General features: G+C 49.2%; 1 protein-coding gene across 1 annotated transcript; it reads right to left on the minus strand.

Moving 5' to 3' along the window:
• Positions 1–6,568: 6,568 nt before the first annotated feature.
• Orai1 (ORAI calcium release-activated calcium modulator 1) lies at positions 6,569–21,110 on the minus strand. The gene is made up of 2 exons (XM_028766114.1): positions 20,717–21,110; positions 6,569–7,671 (listed from the first exon to the last, which is right to left on the minus strand). Exons 1-2 carry the CDS (start codon positions 21,029–21,031, stop codon positions 7,057–7,059), a joined length of 930 nt encoding a protein of 309 aa, XP_028621947.1. The 5' UTR covers positions 21,032–21,110; the 3' UTR covers positions 6,569–7,056.
• Positions 21,111–21,447: the final 337 nt, after the last annotated feature.

The following is a 21,447-nucleotide window of genomic DNA, read 5'->3' on the forward strand; positions in this document are numbered from 1 at the left end:
GGGCAGTCATGGTGGCTCGTGCCTTAAATACAGGCACTCGGGAAGCAGAGGCAGGTAGATCTCTGAGCCTGAGGGCCAGCCTGGTCTATACAATGAGGAGGGGGTTCGTAGTGAAATCTTGTCTTAAAAGAAAAAAAAAAAAAAGACAATGGTAGCCAGGTGGTGGTGCATGCCTTTAATCCCAGCACTCGGGAGGCAGAGGCAGGAGGATCACTGAATTCAAGTCCAGTCTAGTCTACAGACCAATTTCCAGAACACACAGAGCTACACAGAGAAACCCCGTCTAGGAGAAGAAAGAAAAAGCAGACAGTACTTTAAAAGCAGCTAGAATTTTTGCTCTCCCCCAGTTACTTACAGACATTTGGTAATGCCTGAAGACACGATTCTCTCGATGGACAAAGATGAATGCTACTGTCTCTTAGAGCATCCTCTAGAGCAAGGAACATGCTATAATGCTTTTTGTTTTGGTTTAGTGGTTTTTTTTTTTTTTGTTTGTTTGTTTGGTTGGTTTTTGGAGACAGGGTTTCTCCGTGTAGCCCTGACTGTCCTGGAACTCACTCTGTAGACCAGGCTAGTATCGAACTCTCGAACTCAGAAATCCGCCTGCCTCTGCCTCCCAAGTGCTGGGATTAAAGGCGTGCGCCACCACCGCCCAGCGGTTTAGTGGGTTTTTTTTGTTTTGTTTTGTTTTTTTTTTTTTTTTGGTTTTTCGAGACAGGGTTGTTTCTCTTTGTAGTTCTGGCTGTCCTGGAACTCACTCTGTAGACCAGGCTGGCCTCAAACTCAGAAATACACCTGCCTCTGCCTCCCAAGTGCTGGGATTAAAGGCGTGCGCCACCACTGCCCAGCAGTTTTGTTTTTTTTTGTTGTTTTTTTCTTTTTTTTTTCTTTTTTTGAGATAGGGTCTCACTGTGTAGCCCTGGCTGTCTTGGAGCTCACTATATAGACCAGGCTGGTCTCGAACTTACAGAGATCTACCTGCCTCTGCCCCCTGAGAACTAAAGGCCTGCAACTACTATGCCAGACTCAAATGTCCTACCGTGTAAACAGGCTACAAAGGAATGATTCGATTCCAAGTCTGTCCATAAAGCTCTCAGCGAACACCCCAACTTAGTGAGGCACGGTGGATCATCACACCTATAATCTCAGCATTCTGGAGGTGGAGAGAAGAGACCCAAAGGGTTTGACCGCAGCCAGGCCTCAGGAGCGAGTACAAAGGACAGCCTCACCAAGACAATAACGCTCACACTATGAGGTTTTCTCTGCGCCTAAACTCCCAAGTGTGGTGGCCTGCTTCGGAGTGTATGGTGCCATCTGTAGATGCAGGATCAGCATAACCGCAGGTGCTGAGTGCTAACTCAGTGCCAGGCCCTGGGGACAGTTTCAGTTGCCTCTCCTGTGACTCCGTAACCCGTGTGGTAGCCTACTATTCTCTCTGCTGTTTTAGAGGAAACTGGTTCAGAAGTCTCCAGGCTAATCCTTAACCTGATCTTAGATCTATATATTCTTTTAAATTTTTTTTGTGTGTTTGGATGTTTTGTCTGCATGCACGTCTGTGCACCACGTGCATGTCTGGTGCCCAAGAAGATGTTATAGACAAGTGTGAGCTGCCACATGGGTGCAGGGAATCAAGACAGGGTCCTCTGGCAGAATGGCAAGTGCTCTGAACTGCTGAGCCATCTATCCAGCCCAGTAAAAGGATTTCACGCGCAACTTGGATGGATCACAACAGGCCAAGACGGTTCCACGAGGGGAGGTTTATTAAGAGAATGGGAGAGCAAGAGGAGAGAGAAGTAGAGAGTAGAGGCCAGCCATGACCATGTGGAGAGAGGGGGAAGGGAAGGGGGGAGGGGAGAGGACAACCTGCAGGTGCTGGGTTGAGAAGCCAAGAGAGAGAGGAGGGGCCAAGCAGCCCCTTTTATAGTGGGCAGGGTTACCTGCCTGTTGCCAGGTAACTGTGGGGTGGAGCATACCTGGCTGTTGCCAGGTGACTGTGGAGGTGGAGTTTAACAGATTACTAACACCCAGGCCTCTATATTCTTAGGGAGTGGAAGTGTATGTGTGGACTGTTACTAGGTATGGTGGTGCACACCTCTCATCCTAGCACTTGGGAGGCCAAGGCAGGCAGATCTCTTCAGCCTGGTCTACAGAGTTACCCTGCTCCACAAAAGGATGGGGAATGAGAGATTCCCTTGTCTATTTATAAAAGTGATAAAATGGCAACAGTAGTCACTTCTGGAGACAACAACTGGGGACGGGGATGGAGAACAACATTTTACTGTTGAAAAATGGAAGCAAGTAAAAAGGTAATCTCGTGTATCCAAAATAAAAAGTAATGCCAAAGCCGAGAGACTGCCCTTTGCCTGTTTTGGTGCTGGGTGTAGCATACAAAGCCTGGTGTAGGCGAAGCAAATGCTCTACCACTGAGGTACCCCTGGGCTGAGACTGGGTTCTTGAGGGGTATTTGCTCAAGTTGCCTGGGAACTTGTTAGAAATAGATTCCAGAGATCAGCATGTCAGCCCAAATCAGCAGCTCATGGGCTGACATTTACTGTGTGTGTGTTTGTGCGCGCGCACGCGCGCGAGTGTGTGTACAAGTTCCACGTTTCACATGTGGCACACAGAGGACAAGTAATAACTGACTCTCTCTACCTATCATGAAGGTTCTGGGAAACCAGGTGGTGTCAAACTTCGGGTGTAGCACTGTAAAACATTCTGTAAAACAGGCTGGCTTTGAACTCAGAGATCTGCCTGCATCTAGAGTGCTGGGCCGCCAGGCTTTGGGGCAGGTTCCTTTATCTGCTGAGCCATCTTGACCAATCTTTCAAGGGAAGTAGTTCAAAGTGACCTGGTGTGAGACAAGAGAGAGTGGGGGGAAGTGTGGCAAAGATAGGCCCTGGGTCATGCATGGTACCTGCTCACTGGAGGTCTGCAAGGTAGGCCCAGTGCCTCTGGAATTTCTTATTCTTCCAGCAATGCCAGAATCCACCCAGGGAAGAGTCTTTCGAGGCCCTGGGCTCTGAGCCGCCTTCCAGGTTTGCATCCTAGCAAGTTACTGGTGAGAGTTAATCTTCACTGTCAACTTGACTGGATTAGGAAAAGCCCCAGGGATTAATAAAGCACCTCCAGGACTGTGCGAGCATTTCCAAAGGCGATTAGCTCACAAGGTCTCTGACCTAATCGATGGCAGGGAGTCATTCCTCTGTGGCTCACAGGCCAGTATTATTGGGAGGTGATGATATGTGGGGGGTGGGGCTTGACCAGGAGGTCACAGTATCTTGCTATGGTAATTTCCTACATCCCTTTGTTTGACTCTTGGCTGCCACCACACGTTTCTACCCTCATACCCTCTCCATCACGATGATGTAACATCCCTGAGACCATTAACCACGATAAATCCATAAATCCTCTAAATTGCCTTTTTTTTTTTTTTTTTTTTTTGCCTATCTGGTCATGTGACACAGAGGCCTGCTACCTTTAACTTTCGTGTGCATCAACTCTGTCTGCTGCATAGTGATGATTGACATCCTGAGAGGAGTATGGGAGGGACAAATGAGCTCCCCCTCCCCCAACACACACACACTGGCTAACTAGTCCTAATTTTGTTGTTTCAATTGTATTGACACCCTCGAGGGTATTTCCTGCCAAAATACACAATCTGATTATAACCATGAAAAAAACATCTCCAGAGAAGCTAAAACTACATGGCATTCTGTAAAACCATAGGTCTGATGGCTTTAGGAAAAAATAAAAATGTTAATATCTGGGCTGGACAGATGGCTCAGGGATAAAAGCACTGGCTGCTCCCACAGAAGACCCTAGTTTTGTTCCCAGCACCTACACAGTAGCTAACAACCACCTGGAAGTCCAGTTGTCAGGTGATACTGCGCCCTCTTCTGGCCATCAGCGGCACCGAATATGTGTGCGATACACAGTCATGCAGGCATGCACAATCCACATGATAAAAATGATGATACGGTGGGGATGGTGGCTCAGTTCAGAGAGAGCCTGGGCAGCATTCCGGTGGCTCTGAAGTTGGTCTTTAGTTCTGTAAGACACTTGGTATGGCAGTGTGTACCCGTAAGCCCAGAATTTGGGAGTTGGGAGGAGTCTTGCAGTTCAAGGTAATCCTCTACTACCTAGCAAGTTTGAGGCTAGCCTGGGTTACATTCATCATTTTTTTTTAAGATTTATTTATTTATTATATATGAATACACTGTAGCTGTCTTCAGACACACCAGAAGAGGGCATCAGATCTTATTACAGATGGTTGTGAGCCACCACGTGGTTGCTGGGATTTGAGCTCAGGACCTCTGGAAGTGCAGTCAGTGCTCTTAACCACTGAGCCATCTCTCCAGCCCTACATTCATTATTCTTAATAAAACCTCCAAAGGTTCATATTTGAAACAACAAAAGCCATGTGACTGTCCCAAATCAAAGGAGACAAAAAGGCGACGACTCATTTCTACAAATGGAGGAAAGGGCTTGCTTATCAGGGGCGTTCCCAGGGCAAGGAGGAAGCTGACCAAGAGTTATCAGATGCTGACTTCAGTACACAAAATTCAATTTCCTAAATTTGGGGTGGCGATTTAGGCAGTACAGAGCCCTTGCCTAGCATAGAAGTAGTAGCCCTTGATTTAACTCCTAGCACCTAATCAAGTGGATGTGTAGCACCATTGTTATTCCAACCCGTGGGAGGTGGATGTTCCTGAAAGACCAAGGCCAGCCTGGGCTACATAAAATCCTGTTCTCAAGAGTTGTGGCTATGTAACGTAATATCCTTAGTCTTAGAAGGTCCTGCTTAAGATAACAAGGATTACCTGTGTGTTGGTGCGAGCATACATCCATCATGTGTGTGCTGGTGCCCAGTGAAGCCAGACAAGGCTGTCAGATCCCCTGCAGCTGGAATTACAGGCTGCCTTACGTGGACACTGGGAACTGAATTCAGGTTTTCACGAAAAGCGGCAAGTGCTCTTGACCACTGAGCTATCTCTCCGATCTCAAGTTGTTCTAAAAAGGATTTTGTGTGTGTATGAATATATGTACGTATGCCACATGTGTGCAGTACCCTCGAGGCCAGAAGATAGCAATGGGTGTCCTGGAACTGGAGTTATGGGCAGTTCTGAGTTGCCTGATTTGGGCACTCAAAACTGAACTTAGCAGTATGTGCTTTTAACCACTGAGCCACCTCTCCAGTCCCAATATAGCTTTTTTTTTTTTTTGGTTTTTCGAGACAGGGTTTCTCTTTATAGCCCTGGCTGACCTGGAACTCACTCTGTAGACCAGGCTGGCCTCGAACTCAGAAATCCACCTGCCTCTGCCTCCCAAGTACTGGGATTAAAGGCGTGCGCCACCACCGCCCGGCTCCCAATATAGCATTCTTAAAAAAAATTTTTTTAATGTGGCCAGGTGGTGGTGGTGCACGCTTTTAATTTCTGCACTTGAGAGTTGATTTTGTGTAAGTCTGAGGCCAGCCTGGTTTACAGAGTAAGTTCCCAAGACAGAACTACAGGGAAACCCTGTCTCAACCGCCCCCCCCCCATCCCCACCCCGCCAAGGGAAAAAAAAGCCATGTCTGTTTCTGCAAACCACATGCATGCCTAATAATCATAAAGGCCATTGGATCGCCTGGCTCTGAAGTTACAGACGGGCTGCAACTGGGATATTAGGTATGAAACCTGGCTCTTCTGGAAGAGCATCCAAATGCTCTTAAATACCAAGGCATCTATCTCTACTACCCTACAATAGATGCAGTCCTTAAATTCAATGACACCTAATACAACACAATGTCTTAATCACATAAAAAAATATTGTGACTACAGGTTTGCAGGAACCTATCCTTGAATTTCTCCTACTAACAGTGGCTCAGTATGTACACACCCGTTTCTGGTCTTCTGGGGGGACTTTGTAGACTGTAACTACCTCCAAAGGAAACAACTAGGTCCACATTTTAATTACCATCCCTGAAGGTTTCTTTTGAATAGAAATTTTCCAAGCAGAGGAGTGGAACTTAGTGGGAGAGTAACTTGTCAAATTCCTGGGTTCTATCCCCAGCAGCACAGTTTTTGTAGAGTTGTTGGACTGATCCCAGGGCTTTGACCATGACAGGTTGGTTTTGTCCTTGAGACACTTCCTCTCATTTTTTTTTTTTTTTAATTTTTTGAGACAGGGTTTCTCTGTGTAGCCCTGGCTGTCCTGGAACTCACTCTGTAGACCAGGCTGGCCTCGAATTGAGAAATCCGCCTGCCTCTGCCTCCCAAGTGCTGGGATTAAAGGCGTGTGCCACCACCGCCCGGCCTCTCATTTTTTTTTTGTTTTATTTATATGAATATATTATAGCTGTCTTCAGACACACCCGAAGGCGGCATCGGATCCCATGACAGATGGTTGTGAGCCACCATGTGGTTGCTGGGAATTGAACCTCTGGAAGAGCAGTCAGCGTTCTTCACTGCTGAGCCATCTCACCAGCCCCCCTTCTCAATGTTTAAAAAGCCTGTGTAGTGACTCCCCTGACTGGGGCATCCTATCAGGTAGTCCAGACCCAACAAACACAGACACGAAGAAGAGGTGTCCCTTGTGAATATATTTTATGTGTATACAAGTGCGCATGAGTATACACACGCACACACGTGTACACACAGGCAGAGAGGAGAGACATGCACACGAGATTTTCCTCTGTGTGTAGGCGTCCGCGCGCGCACACGCACACACACACACACAAGGCCAACAAGTAAGGAGGTTGAGGTCAGGACAGGAAGCATCCGGGTGGCACTGGTGCAGGGGAGAAGGGACAAAGAGAGCAACTGTCCCCACTCCACCCCCCCACTCCCCACCAGGAGGGGGACGGAGAGCTGGAAAAACAGGGAGTGCTTAGTCTCACAGAAGAAAATCTCGAAGTGCAGCGACTTTTTTTTTTTTAAAAGCCTCTTCCTGTCACACACTCTGCCCTGGTGAAGCCAGCCGCCTGCACAGGCCGTCCTCCAGACTGGGCCAGGACAAGGTCATGGGGAGGGGCTTAAGGCCAAGGCCTCAAAGGGCCAGTGAGGAGGTGAGGACTTAGGCATAGTGGGTGCCCGGTGTTAGAGAATGGTCCCCTCTGTGGTCCAGCTGGTCTTGCAAGCGGGCAAACTCGGCCAGCTCGTTGAGCTCCTGGAACTGTCGGTCCGTCTTATGGCTGACCAGCGAGCGGTAGAAGTGAACTGCAAAGACGATAAAAACCAGGCCGCAGGGGACCATGATGGCTGTGGAGGCGATGGCTGCCGCCTCACCCGGGGTGATGCCACCACCACCACCACTGTCGCTGTTGTTGACATTGACAGGCGATTCAGGGGGAAGCTTGGTGGGGCTTGGCTGTCCCGCCTGCCTCTTGAGCGGTAAGAACTTGACCCAGCAGAGCAGCACGACCTCAGCCAGGAAAAGCAGCGTCCCGATGACGGTGGAGAAGGCCCAGGCCAGCTCGATGTGGCGGTGCATGCGCTCGTGGGGCGACTCTTTGACCGAGTTGAGGTTGTGGACATTGCTTACAGCCTCGATGTTGGGCAGGATGCAGGTGCTGATCATGAGGGCAAACAGGTGCACGGCCACCAGCACTGTGGTGCAGGCACTGAAGACAATGAGCAACCCTGGTGGATAGTCATGGTCTGTATCCAGCTGCACTTCCACCATCGCTACCTAGGAGAGGGGAACAGGGAAGTGAACGGCTCGCTCAAATCCTATTCCTCTTCCCATCTGATCGGCCATTTGGCCTCTGAGTCTCAGTCTCTGGGAATGCTAAACCTCGCCCTCTCTGGGTTGTGAAGTAGCATATATACATGTGTATATACACACATATATATGAGGAAAGCAAGCGTGAATCTATCAGGTGTGTCCTTTGGAAGTTAGTGTCGCCCAGCCTTACCATATATAGAGAAAATAGGTATGACCCATTAACTCACAGAATTATTTTAACAAATGAGAGTTCCCGGTGTACAGTAACTATCTTACCATTGGGAACACTGCACTGTCAATCATAAATAGTGTAGGCAGTAGAGTTAAGGGTATTATGCATGCTGTAATTTTTTTTTTTCCTCAAGACAGGGTCTCTCTGTGAAGCCTTGCCTGGTCATCCTGGAACTAGCTCTGTAGACCAGGCTGGCCTTGAACTCAGAGATCTACTTGCCTCTGCCTTGGGAGGCCGTTCTTTCCTTCTACCGAGAGAGTCCTGGGGATCAAACTCAGAATGTCAATTTTGGCAGTAGGCACCTTTACTTGCTCTCTCTCTCCAGACCAAGAAAAATTTAAACTACATTAAAATTTTTTAACAAAATCAACTACCAACTGGTGGTGGTGCACGCCTTTTAATCCCAGCACTCAAGAGGCAGAGGCAGGTGGATCTCTGAGTTCGAGGCCAGTCAGGTCTACAGAGTAAGATCCTGAACAGCCAGGTCAACCCAGAGAAACACTGGAAAAACCAAAACCCAAACCAAAACAATTACAAATAAACTACCAACCACTATCCCTATCTGTCTCACACTTTTGTACCTACACAGAACTCAGTTTCCTGTCCCACTCTGAGGACAATAGGTTGGAGAAGTGAAGACCTTCCCACGTCACGTCCAGATCCATTCTGAGAACAGAGTGCACAGGCCAACAGGGAACTGAGAGAGGCTTCTCAGAACAGACACTCAACCCAGCGCCTGTATCTTGGCTGGCTGGGCGCCAGCGAGCCCCAAGGCATCTCCTCCTCCAGCCCCAGGGCTCACACACTGGCTGCTCCCCAGTTCCTGGAGACTTGAGGATTTGGGGTCACTGAGGGCATAATCTGGACCTGCCACCTGCTTTTTACACTTGGGTCTCGAAAATCACCCTCATACAAAGGAGCTAACTCATCAGAATTCTGCCAGGAGCAGCAGGCAATTGGGGACATTGCCAGGGTCCACTCATGTGGGCTGGAGGATCAAGGGCACCAAAGAAACAGGGGAAGAGACATGACCATTAAGTGAGGCTGGGGACTGTACCTAGGTGGACAGAATGTGTATCTCCCATGTGTGAAGCCCCCAACACTGACAATAACTATGTGTGGTGGTTCATGCCTGTCATCTCAGCACTGGGAAAGAAGAGGCAAGAGGGTGACAAGTTCAAAGCCATCCTTAGCTACAGAATGAGTTCAAGGACAGGCCAAGCTACATGAGACCCCGGTCATTAAAGGGGGGGGGAAGCAAAATGTTAGTAATTGCCTGGGATGAAGGTTATGTTACTCCAAGCCAAAATACCTGCTGCATGGGGGCACAGAAAAAGCAGTATACAGGTTTTACCTTCAGCTTTGCAATGTGGCTCTGTGTGCTTAAAGTTCTACGGAGGGAACAGTATGTCACTTGGAGGTCACTGGGATGCAGGGACGTACACAAACCCACCCATAAACACCCCCAGCATCCGACCCACAGACCAGCCCCGCACACTGGCCTTCACCCCAGTGGATGTGAGCAAGTGGACCAGGGCAGCTCCACCAAGCTCTCTGGCTTGTCTTTTCTCAGGTTTCAGGTTCTGGGACAGAAGGTCAAAACAGGAAGAAGAATGGGGGCAGGAGGTGCTCCTGCTGAGGGTACCCAGCTTCTCTAGGCTGCAGGGGGCGGGGAGTGCCTCAGATGTGCCATGCCTTTGCTGTCCTGTGTCCCTTACCCGCATGTGCTGAGCTCCCCGCTCCCTTGCCCGCATGGGCTCAGAAGAATTCTCAGGGTTGGCGTTAGGCCACCAGGGAAATCTTAAACAACAGTCAAAATTCTCATGGCAGTGCCCCAAATTTATATGAACTTGAACCATTTTGTAAATTCTCAAGCTGAAGTATCCTCACTCTTGGTGGCTGTGGCAATTCGTAGGCAAAAGCCTTTAAGCCTGGTTGAAATGTTCTGAAAAGGCTTAGGGATATGTTAACTGGACTGTTTTAACGCAGCCGTCCACTCCTTTCCCCAGGAGCGTGGCTCCTTCTCTGCTCTGTCTCTAGTGTCACTCGTCCATCTAACTGAGAGGGCTGGCTCTGGACCAAAGCTCTAGAGTGAGACTTGGGTTGGCTCTGGCTTAAGAGCTAAGTCTACTATTGACCTGCTTTGCTTGAGCTGAGTCTGCCTCTCGGAAGGAGGAGGGTAAGATCTGGAGAACTTCAGGTAGCCTGGGAAGTGACGTCAAGGTTTTAAACTAAGCAGTGATAGAAGCCATTTTTACTGCTTTTCCTGTGCCCCCACGCAGCAGGTATTTTGGCTTGGGGTAACACAACCTCTGTCCCAGGCAATTACTGTCATTTTGCTTTTTTTTTTCCCCTTTAATGACCGGGGTCTTCTGTAGCTTGGCCTGTCCTCAAACTCATTCTGTAACTAAGGATGGCTTTGAACTTGTGGTCCTCTTGCCTCACTTTACAAAGCTGGTGTCCCATAGGCAAGTATCTAAAATCATCAGTACCCTAATTTTCGCATCCATAAAATGGAGGCCTACTTATGACAGTTATGAAGTTTCAGACCTAATGAACTTAAGATGTTCTTTAAGCAAGATCGGGGACATGACGTATTTAGAGTAATGATGATTCTTTTTTGTCTGTTTTTGGCTTTTCAAGATAGGGTTTCTCTGTATAGCCCTGGATGTCCTGGAACTCACTCTGTAGACCAGGCTGGCCTTGAACTCAGAAATCCACCTGCCTCTGCCTCCCAAGTGCTGGAATCAAAGGTGTGCACCACCACCCACCGCCCAGCATATTAGTGATTATCACTGGGGGCAGAGGTTGTAGGTCAGCAAGAGCTAGCTAGCCTAGTGTAGTGAGGGCCTTGGGTCCCATACACACACATACACACACACACACACACACACACACACACACACACACACACAGATGCATAGACAGACACTCACCCACATACTTGTTCACTCACTACTCAATTTCAAATTAAGGAAACCGAGTCTCAGAAATGAGATCAGTTATAGGACGGCAGCTATCCAGCTCTAGGGTGGGGGCAGGGGAACTCACTCTAAAGCCTGTGTATAATGGTGTGTTTTTTTTCACATGGCCACTGAGGTTAAATGAGGTTTGGATGTGTAAATGTTTAGCACAGACTCCGCTACTGGTGAAGCTCAATAAATCTTAGTTAAAAAGAAAAACAAGGAGCTAGAAGTGGAGGAAGGAGAAGAGACTGTGACCTCCCCGGGCCTGCATGCTCTTCCTCATTCAGGGGCTCCAGGCCTGCTCGCTCTTCCTCACACAGGCTGTGCAGCTCTTTCTGAGCTATACAGGCAACACTAGCTCCCAATGTGGGCATCTGGGCAAGCACACCACCCAAGACCTGGTCAAGGGAGCATCTCTGCAGGACAGCATCACCAGGACCATAAAACCCAGCCGAGGCACACATGGTCTGGGTATCCTCACGTCCCTGGGCTGAGGGAAAGCTGAGCTCTCCACAGAAGAGGAAGGACCTGCTGCTGTGCTCCGGAAGAAACCCTATTACCCTCCTCTATCATTCCTGGAAATCCAACCACACAGGCTGGCTGTTTGCACCGCTGCCCCAGATAAGACCAAGTTCAGTGCCACAGGGCTGCATACAGGAGATGATTCTGGCCAGGTTGGTGGTGGCCCACGCCTTTAATCTCAATACTAAGGAGGCAGAGGCAGGAGGATCTCTGAGGTGAAGGCCAGTCTGGTCTACAGAATGGCTTCTAGGACAGCCAAGGCCAGACAAAGAAACTCTGTCTTGGAAAAATGTAATAAAACAAAGCAAAAAGAAAAAAAAATGACTCTGAACAAGAAAGGGTGGCTAGTACAATCATGAACCCTAAAGAAAACTATTCACAGGCATTAAGGGTCTTCTTCCAGAATGACTCCCGCCAGGGATCTGTCCCGCGGGGTGGGAAGAGTACATCAGGGGAGTCCTGGCAGAATCTAGCAGCTGACATCCAGGGCCCCAGCCCTGTCCCAGAGAGATCACATCAGATTAGATTGCATGCAGCTTCACAAGGTAAATATAGCTGGGAGGAGGGCTCTTAGCCCAAAATAAACAGCTCCTAGGCAGCCAGCAAGCCTCCACCAACCCTGCTGTACAGGGCCTGACAGAACAGAAGGGTCAGACCATGGGCCCCAAATCACACCAGTTCACAGATCCTCGCAGGAGATCCTGGGCATCTTAAATTTGAAGCGGGGGCTAAAGATTATTAATCTTGCTGGGCAGTGGTGACACATGCCTGTAATCTCAACATTCGAGAGGCAGAGACAGATCTCCAGGTTTGAGGCCAGCCTGAACTACATAGTAAGTTCAGAGGCCAGTCAGGTCTATAGAGCGAGTTCCAGGACAGCCAGAGATACACAAAGAATCCCTGTCTCAGGAAAAAATTAAATTAAAAAAATTACAAAAGGATTATTGATCCTGTGGAGGGCAGTCTCTGGCTGACATGGTCACACATGTGGCCACCTCACATAAACATCAACCACTGATACCTTCCTGGACTCCGCAGACACCCTGAACACTTAGATCCTGGTAACCCTGATACTTTTGAGACAACTCCCTGCCCCTTGCCATGCTCAACTCCCAAACCACAGTGGGAAACACAGCTTTCTTCACTCCGGTTCTTCCTGAGAGAGTAGATAGCTACAGTATGTTGGGTAGACCCCCAAGCCTCAGTCATATGGGCTTCACCAAGTTGTCCGGATTTGCTAACTCCATTCCAAATCCAGACCATCTGGTAAGAGAGACCTGAATCCAGTCCCGTGGTTTACAGACTCTCTTGACTATGGCAGTCCAGTACTCCAAATGGTTCTAAAAATAGATATGCACTCTTTTATGAAACAAAAGTTTCGCGAAACACCACGTATTCTTGAGGCCTGCCAATGCCGTCTATTCTTATGAGCCTGCGCTCACTGCCCCGCCCCCTTTGGTTTAAGTATTAAAATTTTTATTGAGAATTCCTGGGATGGTGGTTACCTCCTCCTCCCCTTCTGAAGAGACAATACTGTAGGAAATCACTGGGAAATCAAACACTGTCCCAACCCACCCTAGGCCAATAAAGGAAAGGAGACAGCCCTCTTTTTTTTTTTTTTTTTGGTTTTTCGAGACAGGGTTTCTCTGTATAACCCTGGCTGTCCTGGAACTCACTCTGTAGACCAGGCTGGCCTCCAACTCAGAAATCCGCCGAGACAGCCCTCTTAAAGGGTTGGTCTTCAGTCTTCCTTAATTCAAGAGGGCAGATGCAAACGGATCGCCACATGCTACTTAGGTCAGAGTGAGGTGTGCTGACCCTTTAGTTGGCTTCTCAAAAACTGGAGGAGAGAAATACCTCCATTTTCTGGGGTTAGAGATCCTGATGTCTATACTCATTTATTGTTTTGAGATAGGGTCTATTTGTATAGCCCTGGCTGCCCTGGAACTTGCTATGTAGACCAGGCTGGCCTCAAACTCAGAGATCCACTTGTCTTTGCCTCCTGAATGCTGGGATTAAAGCCATGCACCCCACCTCCACATTTATCTCTGACCCTTCAAGTTGTCACTTCACCGAGGAATTTGATCCTGCAGATTGAGCAACCGTGGGATCCCTGACCTTTTTTTTTTTTTTTTTTTTTGACACATTTGGTAGTTCATCCCAACTCTTTTCACATCTTTACTTTGGTGACTTTTTTTTTTTTTTTTAATTTTTAGATGTACTTTCTTATTTTATGTGTATTTTACCTGAACGTATGCTATGTACATGTCTGGTGGCCTCAGAGGTTAGAAGGGGTGTTGGACCCCTAGAACGGGACATAATACATGGCTGTGAGCAGCCATGTGGGTGCTGGGACTCGAAGCTGGGTCCTCTATAAGGACATTGTCATGGTTTGAATATGCTTGGCCCAGGCACTATTAGAAGGTGTGGCCGTGTTGGAGTAGGTGTGTCACTGTGGGTGTGGGCTTTAAGACCCTCATCCTAGCTGCTGGAAGCCAATATTCTGCTAATAGCCTTCGGATGAAGATGTAGAACTCTCAGCTCTGTCTGCACCATGCCTGCCTGGATGCTGCCATGCTCCCACCTTGATGATGATGGACTGAACCTCTGAACCTGCAAGCCAGCCCCAATTAAACGTTGTCCTTTATAAGACTTTTCTCGCTCATGCTGTCTGTTCACAGAAGTAAAACTCTAACTAGGATAAGCATCAAGTGTTCTTCATCACTGAGCGAAGTCTCCAGCACCCATTCTTAGGTGTTTTTGAGACAAGATTTTACCATGTAGCTCAGGCAGGCTTCAAACTCGTGGTCTTCCGGTCTTGGCTTCCTGGGTGCAACCTTACCACTCTCCTTTTTCTTTCTGGTGCTAGGATTCAAACCTGGGGTTTTGTGCACAGTCTACGACTGAGCTAAATCCCCAAGCATCCTTGTAACTTTTCTTTTGTGTCAAGTACATTCAGAAAAACAAGAACTGTTCATTTTTTCTTATTCAAGAAAGAGTCATCTGTACGGCAGACTGGCCTCACATTTGCTATGTAGCTAAGGATGACCTGGATCTTCTGATCTTCCTGCCTCAACCTCCCAAGTTCTGGAATGACAGGTATGAACCCCAATGTCCTTTTTTTTTTTTTTTTTGGCTTTTTCAAGACAAGGCCTTTCTGTGTAGCTCTGGCTGTCCTAGAACTCACTCTGCCTGCTTCTGCCTCGGCTGCTGGGTGAGAGGCACACGCCACCCCTGCCTTTGCTTTAACTTTTCTATTTTTTATTTTCAGGTATGCTCCTAACAACACAGTATTTTATTAGACTGTATGTATTATTTATACATAAATACCAACAGGTCCGGCTGTAGTGGTGTATGCCTTTAATCCCAGCACTCAGGAGACACAGATCTATGAGTTAGAGACCATCCTGGCCTCCAAAGTGAGATCCTGTCTCAAAACTAAACAATTTTAAGGCTTAAACTTAACAATTTTGTAAGGCTGGCACTAACATTTTTTTAGTAGAGTTCAGACACCAACATTCAGACCAAAGGTTAGGTTAGTCAACTAGGGCCCTCAGACTATGGTCTTGTATTTGACCACACCCACTAATTTACATATCATCTAAAGCCAATGACAAGAGTGATAGCTACCTGGAAAACCACATTGCCCTGACACACAAAGTTGGCTGACCCTACAGCAGGACAAACACTCCCCAAAGGAGATTATTAGATAACAGTCACACAAGAACCCTCTGGGGGGGAGGGAGAGGGACTAATTTGAGCACGGTACAATGAATGATACATGAATGGAAATGTCATAATGAAATCCATCACTTTATATGATAAACTTCAAAGTAATTACATTTTTTTTTCTCACCAGGTGTGGTGGCATACACCTTTGGTTCCAACACTTGGGAGGCAGAGGCAAGCAGATCCCTGAGTTTGAGGTTGAGGACAGTCTGGTCTACAAAGTAAGTTCTAGGATGGTCAAGGCTTCACAGAGAAACCCTGTCTCAGAAAAAACAAAACAAAACAAAACAAAACAAAACATACACACACACACACACACACACACACACACACACACACACACATTTTTCCCTCTCTCTCTTCTGATCCAGGTATGGTGGAATATGTCATCCCAGCACAAAGGGAGCTGAGGCAGGAGGATTAAGAGTTCCTTGCCAGACTGGGCTATAGAGAAACCCAATCTCAAAGAAACAAACAAAGATCCCCCTTTAAAAAACAAAAACATCAACACTGTCTGTGGCCCTATCTGTCTGAAATGTCCCCCTTCAAGAAGCACATTAAAAAGGCCCTCAGATGCTCTGTCAGAGAAATCAGCTGATTTTACATTTTAACTTCATATCCCGTTTCCTTCAGACTACCCTCTACCCAGTGCAGATCAATAGAGCACCGCCTTGGGAAGCCTACTTAAAAAGAGCTTTTCCTTTCCAATCAGAAACCCATCAAGGGAAGGGCCCCTCACTGTTCCCAGCTGAGAATTCCAGAAAGTGCCACAGGCACTTGTGAAGTTTCACAAAGGGCCTCTCTGCTGAGCAGGCATCCACCTCCCCTTGGGAGATCCAGCAGACTTCCATTTATACACTGACCAGCATACAAATCTTGCATGCAGAATTGGGCATCTGGCAGACTCCAAAGGCCTGGTTATTAACCAGCTCGGGGGATACTGGCAAAGCGGAGGGAGAAGAAGAGAGAGCTCGAGTCCTCCTAGCTGGTGATCAGAGCCTTTCAGAACCCTGGTTTTCCTGTGTGGCTCTCAAACTTTTAAGAGCTATGGTGAAGTTTAAACAAGAATGGAAGGAAGGAGTCCGAGCTCATACTGGACACAGTAAGAGTTACGTAATAACCACTTCAACCACCACTGTTACATTATTCACGCCTCAGCTCTGTCTATAATCTTCCATAGTTCCCTGCTACCCACGGGAGAGTTCAAACTTCCTAGATAAGTCCTCAATCAAGGTCCTTTACCATAGGGTACAGGTCTCACTTTGTAGACCAAGTTGGTCTCAGACTCAGAGAGAGCCGCTTGCCTTTGTCTCCTGAGCGCTGGGGCTTAAGAGGTGTCAGCCACCAGAATGACTTGGTGTGTGGCATGACGCCCTATTTTTCCCTAGAGACCCCATGACTGATTGAGACTGTTCTTGCTGGATTCCTAGGCTCTTCTCTGGACACTTCCGCCATCCTCAGTGATTGGTTGGAATCGCAATCCTTCTATCCTTCAGAAAGCAGCCCCCACTCCACGGCGACTGGCGTAAACAAGTTTCCTAGACACCTAGGCAGGTATTCTAACTTGCAAATACCAACTCAACAAATCCGCACACCAAAGACGTTCTGTTGTTACTACTTCGTTTATGGGTGCGGGAACTGAGCTCCAAAGAGGCTAAGAAACTTCCCCCAGATTTGACAGTTTGAAGGGGCTGGGCTGACACTGGCACCTGGGTAGCTGCTGTTCCTGTGACCATTTTGCTACCCTAGAGCTCAGGGGCTCTATGTCCTTACTACTCTCTGAGGCTTGCTTTCCCATGGACCACCCAGAGGGATATAAAGGCTTCCAGACCAAGTGACTTCATTGCAGCATGTCATTCATCCAGGACAGCCATGCTTGGAGGAAAAAGCCATGATGACACCTCTGAAGCATTTTCCACTGTTGCTAGCCTGGTACAAGAACCCCAATCAGGTCCAGCACTAATGATCAGTTCTGGGGATTAGTACCAAGTGGTAACAGTAGCTTTGTGCTCATCTCCGGGCACCCCGCTCTCCGGGTATGTCATAAATACCCAGTAATGTCTCATGACTCGAGTGCTTCCTTCCAGTTCATTTTCCCAGAAATCTTAGCCGACTTCTGAACCTGCTCTGGAACCTGGAACAAAAGGGGGCTGGAGGGCAGAACTCGAGGAGGAAGATAATCCAAAACTAATTGATCCCAGGTCGTGGAAAGCATTTTGTTTACTGCACCAGGCTGACTTTCCCAATTACCGTCTGCTTAGGCTAATGTTACAGCCTGCCTTCCATGCATGAATACCATAGACCTGTATAGGGGCAGCGGCAGGGGCAGGCCCAGGCTGTGCTGTGGTAACCTTAGGTACAGACAACCTAAAGCTAGGCTCTGAAGGAAGCGTTTTTTTGGTTTTTTTTTTTTTTTGTAAGATAGTGTTTCTCTGTGTAGCTCTGGCTGTCTTAGAACTTGCTCTGTAGACCAGGCTGGCCTCAAACTCATAGAAATCAGCCTGCCTCTGCCTCCTGAGTGCTGGGATTAAAGATGTGTGCTACCACATTCCCAAAGGATGCTCCTGGCTCTAGGGACACTGTAAAATGCACATCTAACCTAGACTGAGGTCCTTTTTACTTTGTATCTGCTGAGTCTCATCATCAGACCAGATACATCATCAGATCCTGAAACCCATCAGCTCCCCAAAGGCCCATGTAATGAACTCTCATTTAGGTCAAGAGGAAAACAGGGTCCTCTCATCTCCACACAGAAGAAAACTAACCTCGAAGACGCTTAGACACTTACCCTCAACATGTTACAGGCTCCTGGCCTACACCCTTCCATCATGAAGCTAGGACTGGCTCAATTTCCAGCAAGCCTTTTGGGAGAGACTCTCCGTCACCTTCATGTTATGGATGAGCAGGTGAATTTGACATTCTATGCTACCTGGCTCACCCTGGAGAGCAAAGGTCATGTCAGCAACTCTACTTTTCCAGGTTTGTAGGAAGGAAGCCCTCTGGGGGCAGGAAGTTGGTTGTGCTGACTCACAAGCCAAAGGAAGAGTAATCCAGGAAACTTGTCACTCCGTTACCATGGCATCGGGGCAGCCAGGCACCCCTTCCTCTCTTGAGGCTCACACAAGGGCTGGATGTCAGCACTGGGGGAAGGGCATCATCAGCCCTCAGACCACGAATCCAGAGTTCTTAGAAGTCCAGCTTCATGGAGCAAAGTACTTAGCTGCCCTCTTGAAACTGCTGCTCAGAATGGAGGCAGTCCTGGGACTCTACCCTTCCTAGTCTGCAGAGTTTAAGGGACGCCAACCTGGAGTTAAGGAGCCCATTCCATCCAGGCTGAGCAAATAAGATTCCCAGGATAGAAAAAAAAAAAAAAAGTCGGACAGTGGTGGTGCACACCTTTAATCCCAGCACTTGGGAGGCAGAAGCAGGCAGATCTTTGAGTTCGAGGCCGGCCTGGTCTACCAAGTGAGTTCCAGGACAGCCAGGGCTACACAGAGAAACCCTGTCTCGAAAAACCAAAACCAAACAAACAAACAAACAAAAAAAGATTCCCAAGATAGACAGCGTGGATGCACCTATGTCCATCCAAGGTTTTTAGTTACCCCAGCCTTCTAACTTCCTCCATGCTTTTAGCGGAGGCCTGATCTTCTGCAGAGGAGAACTAGCAAAGGAAAGGGTAGGGAAAGGGTAGGAAAGTGTCCCCTGTCTGACCCTCACCCCTCCTGGAGTCTAGAGAGTTACAATTTACAAGCCCATGGAGGGGCATACAAGTGGTGGCTCCCTGTCCCCCTCCCTCCATAAAGCGTAAAAACGTTCTCTCTTTAGCTTCCAAAGAATCGTTCTGGCTTTGTTTCTCATTCCCCTTGGCCTGGTGCTACCTGCCTCAGGTAGTGGTGTGTGCTAGGCAAGACCTAGACCCTGGCTGACCCAAGTTCAAGGCTGACCCAAGCTATTACCAGAATAGCTGTGTAGAACAGGCAAGTCTTGAAGTCTTGGGAAATCCTCCTGCCTCTGCCTCATGACTACTATAATTACAGCCCACACTCAACTTTCTTTATCCTGTTTAAAGGACTCCTCCAACTCCGTTTTCTAAAGTCGGTTTTAAGAATAGTTTATAATCTGCCTTTTTTTTTTGTTTTTTGTTTTTTTTCGAGACAGGGTTTCTCTGTGTAGCTCTGGCTGTCCTGGAACTCACTCTGTAGACCAGGCTGGCCTCGAACTCGGAAATCCACCTGCCTCTGCCTCCCAAGTGCTGGGATTAAAGGTGTGCGCCACCGCTGCCCGGCTATAATCTGCCATTTAAGAAATCAAGGTGGGGGGGAGAGGGGGGAGGAGAGACAGGGGAGGGAGAAAGAGAGGGAGAGAGGGAGAGAGAGAGGGAGGGAGGGAGAGAGAGAGAGAGAGAGAGAGATATTGGAGATTTGCCTGAGTTCATACAAGCAGCAAGTGGCAGAGCTGGGAAGAGTAATTTATTTCACTCCTTCTCCTGGCCTTTCCTCCCTGGCCTAGTGCACCGTGGGTCTCTAAAGCATTCAGACTCACAACTGGGCTGACCCACTTGTTTGCAGATGATGGGGAAAGACCCAGACACACTCCCTTCCCAAGAAAACACATGGGTGCCAGCCACTCCCTTCCTCAAGGCCAAAGGCTTAGCTAATTCATGGGGGAGGTAGGAGTACTGGTGAAGGGGAGGGGGGGCAGACCCCATGGATGCAGGTTGATGTCATGAAAAGATAATAACATAGTTATGTCGCTTTAGCTCCAGGCAAACAGGCCTGAAGGTATTCCTAGAGTTATTGTCTGGTGCCTAACCTGCAGTCTCCAGGGACGCCTCCTGCAGAGGCTTTTTGTATCACCTTCTTGGGACTTGAGGGGAGGAAAATATGCCTACCTCTTAATCAAGCAAGAGCCCGTTCAAGGGGAACATGTCCCACCCTCCTCCCCCACACCCAGTGACTCAGACGCAAGTTTCTGGAGAAGAAACTGAGGGTGGGGAGTGGCTGTCAACCCTTAGGCTGAGGCTCTTGGAAAATGCGGTGGGGGGTAAAAGGGGGTGAGAGTTAGTGGATGAGTACGGGGAGGTGGAAAGTATTAGGAAATCCTCTCCAATAGCTGATAAGGTCTCGGTAATACCTTCCGGCCTTAGGTGTGTGGGAAGGTGCGGGCACAAGGTAGCTCTCATCTTCATCTCCTGAGACCTGTCATCAGTGGGCTGGACCTTTTGCGTCCTTCTTGTCCCCCTGATTACATGCAGGGAAGACTTCTTACATAGCAACTTCATGAAAGCAACATTCTTTGTAAACCCTAACCCCTTTGCCGCAACAAGGTGTCCGTCTGAAAAAACACACCTGCGCCTGAGTATCTCTATCTCTGGTCGTCCACCTCGCCCTCACAGCTCAGCAACCTCTGGCTCCCCTCCGGCGCCTAGGACGGCTTATCCCAGCTCTTCCCCTCACCCCAGGCACGCCCAGCCCGCTCCCAACTGTGGGCCCCGTCGGGGCTGCGAGCGGGAGCGGCCGAAGCAGGAAGAGGGGAGGAGGGCAGGGAGGCCCGAGCTCACCATGGCGAAGCCGGAGAGCAGAGCCGAGGTCCGGCTGGAGGCTTTGAGCTTGGCGCGGCTCAAGTAGAGCTTGCGCCAGGACAGCGCCTGCATCGAGTGCTCGTTGAGGCTCATCACCTCGGAGTAACTCTGGCCGATCCAGTCCGGGTAGCTGACGGCGGGCGGCGGCGGCGGCGGCGACAGCGGTGGGGCCCCCGAGGGCTCCCCGTCCCCGCTGCGGCGGCGGCTCCGGCGGCTGCCGCTAGTGCTGCTGCCGCCGCTCAAGGGAAGCTCCGGATTGCTGTTGCTCGGGGGCGGGGCAGGCTCCGGATGCATGGAGTACGCTGCGAAGGAGCGGCTGGCGGCGGGCGCCTGCGAAGGCTGCGGCCCCGGGGCCGAGCCGCACCTCCGCCGGCCTCCCACTCGAGCCTGTCTCCCGCAGCCGGACGCACCGGATCCGGAGACCGAGGAACTGGCTGCAGAACCGCTCCGCAAGTTCCAAGCGGCCGCGACCGGAGCCTGCGCGCCGACCGGCGTCCGGTCCCAAGCCGGCACCTCCGCGAGCTCCACGATTGGCCGGCGACCCGCGGCTATTTGCATACGCCACACCCACTAATCTACCCCCGCCCACAAAGCAGTGGGCGGTGTCCGTGCGAGTTACGTGCCCCGCGCCGCCCCCGACGGCTCCGCCCACAGTCCCTGGCTCGCCTTCCTGGAAGCGCCCCACGCTGACAGGCCTCGCTTCTCCTCTC

The sequence above is a fragment of the Grammomys surdaster genome, unplaced genomic scaffold (genome assembly GCF_004785775.1).
Source record: "Grammomys surdaster isolate TR1022 unplaced genomic scaffold, NIH_TR_1.0 166, whole genome shotgun sequence".
Taxonomy (NCBI): Eukaryota; Metazoa; Chordata; class Mammalia; order Rodentia; family Muridae; genus Grammomys; species Grammomys surdaster.